Source organism: Coturnix japonica, unplaced genomic scaffold (genome assembly GCF_001577835.2).
Source record: "Coturnix japonica isolate 7356 unplaced genomic scaffold, Coturnix japonica 2.1 chrUnrandom583, whole genome shotgun sequence".
Taxonomy (NCBI): Eukaryota; Metazoa; Chordata; class Aves; order Galliformes; family Phasianidae; genus Coturnix; species Coturnix japonica.
This window is the reverse complement of record NW_015439957.1, coordinates 4,085-6,646: the sequence shown is the minus strand read 5'-3', so window position 1 is coordinate 6,646 and position 2,562 is coordinate 4,085. Positions and strand designations below refer to the sequence as shown.

General features: G+C 59.3%; 1 protein-coding gene across 1 annotated transcript in view; it reads right to left on the bottom strand.

The window, feature by feature from the left end:
• Positions 1 to 2,562, bottom strand: part of PORCN (porcupine O-acyltransferase) — a 10,467-nt gene that overhangs the window by 5,893 nt on the left and 2,012 nt on the right. Inside the window, exons 3-7 of the mRNA XM_015850914.2 lie at positions 2,241 to 2,342; positions 2,056 to 2,132; positions 1,918 to 1,981; positions 681 to 766; positions 238 to 349 (exon numbers count right to left, since the gene is read on the bottom strand). Coding sequence (XP_015706400.1) covers positions 238 to 349; positions 681 to 766; positions 1,918 to 1,981; positions 2,056 to 2,132; positions 2,241 to 2,342 — 441 coding nt within the window. The remainder of the gene's footprint in view (positions 1 to 237; positions 350 to 680; positions 767 to 1,917; positions 1,982 to 2,055; positions 2,133 to 2,240; positions 2,343 to 2,562) is intronic.

Sequence of the window (2,562 nt, the reverse complement as noted above, 5' to 3'; positions counted from 1 at the left end):
GGGGGGGGTTATTCCTCATTTTAGGGTCCCCTTTCTCACTTGAGGTGGGTCTGGTTTCATTTGGGGTTTCATATCTGAATATCTCATTTAACCCCCCCCTTCCCTCTTCATTTTAGCGTTATTCATCCCCATTTATGGCACCTATATGGTGGTAAGGGGTGCACTGTGGGGTCTGGGGGGGGGTCATGGGGCTATGGGGGGGGTCAGGGGGTGTTTGGGGTGTTGGGAATGGACCCACCTGCTCTTCAACGCTGTCATCCGCCTCCACGTCAAACAGAGCCCCCAAATAGGAGAGATGGAACAGGGCAATGGCCCCCAGCGCCCCATTCAGCGCCTGCACCCACAGTGCCTGCAATGGGTGAGGGGGGGGGAACTCATTGAGGGGGGGGGTTCCATCACCAGGACCCCCCCCATATCCCCCCCACAGGCCTTCATTGGCTTTATAGGGACCCATTTATGTGCCTGCCAGGACCTGCATCTCAAAGTCCCCCCCCCCCCAATGGCTTAGGACTCCCACCCTAATACAGACCCAGGGGGTCACCCTAAAGCAGGACACCCCAAATGCTCTGAGACACCCCATAATATCACCCCAACCCCCCATTAACCCCTTCAGGTTAAGGGGGTTAACCCCCCCAAGCTCTTCCCACCCCCCTCTCAGTGCCCCCCCCCCCCCCCCTTACATCCTTATTGCGATGGCTGCAGCCAGAGGGGCAGCGCTTCGACAGGACGCAGGCATCCAAGATGGCCGCCAGGCGCTGCCGCAGGGCTGGGGGCGGAGCCACGGTCACCATAAGCCACGCCCACTACCAACAAGCCACGCCCACCCACCCCCACCCCCATTCATAACATTCAAGCCCTGCCCACAGCACCTAAACCCTATTATGCATTTAAGCCCCACCCACAACCCTTAAGCCCCTCCCACAAGTCCATATATAGCAACTCTAAGCCCCGCCCACAAGCCCATATATAGCAACTCTAAGCCCCGCCCACAAGCCCACAAATAGCAGATTTAAGCCCCGCCCACAATCTTTAAGCCCCGCCCACAAGCCCATATATAGCAACCCTAAGCTTCGCCCACCATCCTTAAGCCCCGCCTACAAACCCACATATGTAGCAACCCTAAGCCCCGCCCACAATCTTTAAGCCCCGCCCACAAGCCCATATACAGCAATCCTAAGCCCCGCCCACAATCCTTAAGCCCCGCCCACAAGCCCATATATAGCAGATCTAAGCTCCGCCCACAACCCTTAAGCCCCGCCCACAAGCCCACATATATAGCAGCCCTAAGCCCCGCCCACAAGGCCACATATAGCAACTCTAAGCCCCGCCCACAAGGCCATATATAGCAACTCTAAGCCCCGCCCACAATCCTTAAGCCACGCCCACAAGTCCATATATGGCAACCCTGAGCCCCGCCCACAATCTTTAAGCCCCACCCACAAGCCCATATATAGCAGCCCTAAGTCCCGCCCACAAGGCCATATATAGCAACCCTAAGCCCCGCCCACAAACCCACATATAGCAACCCTAAGCCCCACCCACAACCTTTAAGCCCCGCCCACATCTTATAGGCCACGCCCACCACCTTTAAGCCCCTCCCACATTTAAAGCCACACCCAGCATTTTAAGCCCCGCCCACATCCCTTAAGCCCTGCCAATCATCTCCACCCCCCTCCCACTCCATCCAATCAGCATCGCCCTTGGCAATAAGCCCCACCCACAATCTTTAAGCCCCGCCCACAAACCCACATACAGCAACTCTAAGCCCCGCCCACATCCCTTAAGCCACTCCCCTCATCTCCACCTCCTCCCACTCCAGCCAATCAGCATTGCCCTTGGCAATAAGCCCCGCCCACCCATCACAAAGCCCCGCCCCTTCTCCCTCTTAGCCCCGCCTCTTAAAGGGCCAGCGCTCACCGTGCTCCGCGTAGGTGATGAGGCCGAGGGAGAGGAGGACAGCGGCCAGGTGGAAACTGAGACCCTGGGGGGGGGGGACAAAGGACATATGGGGTGCTATGGGGTGCTATGGGGTGCTATGGGGTGGGGGGGACTCACGTGCAGCAAGGCGCTGGCCGCGTAGGTGCCCAAGATGGCGGCGAAGGTCCCCAGGCGTCGCGCTGTTTGGAACACATCTATGGGGTGGGGGGGGTACAAAGGGGTCACACTTAGGGGTCACACTTAGGGGTCACACTTAGGGGTCCCTAACCCTAAACCCACCCCCCAGTGCCCCCAGTGCTCACAGGTGCGCAGCCAATGGGACATGGGCAGGTTCCAGTTGGTCACTACGTCGGCCATGGAACGAGGCAGCTCCACGCGGAGGGGCCGGGACACGGTCAGGTCCCTGTGGGGTCACAGCCCCTTCAGCCCCATAGCGACCATACTGCCCCACACTGCCCCACATGGCCCTACTGCCCCACACTGCCCCACACGGCCCTACTGCCCCACACTTACACAGGTCCCCCATTGGCACGTCCTCCTTGCCCTCCCATTGCCCCCATTATCCCCCAATAACACACACTGCCCCTTTAATCCCCCCCCACAACCCCCAGCCCCATATCCCCC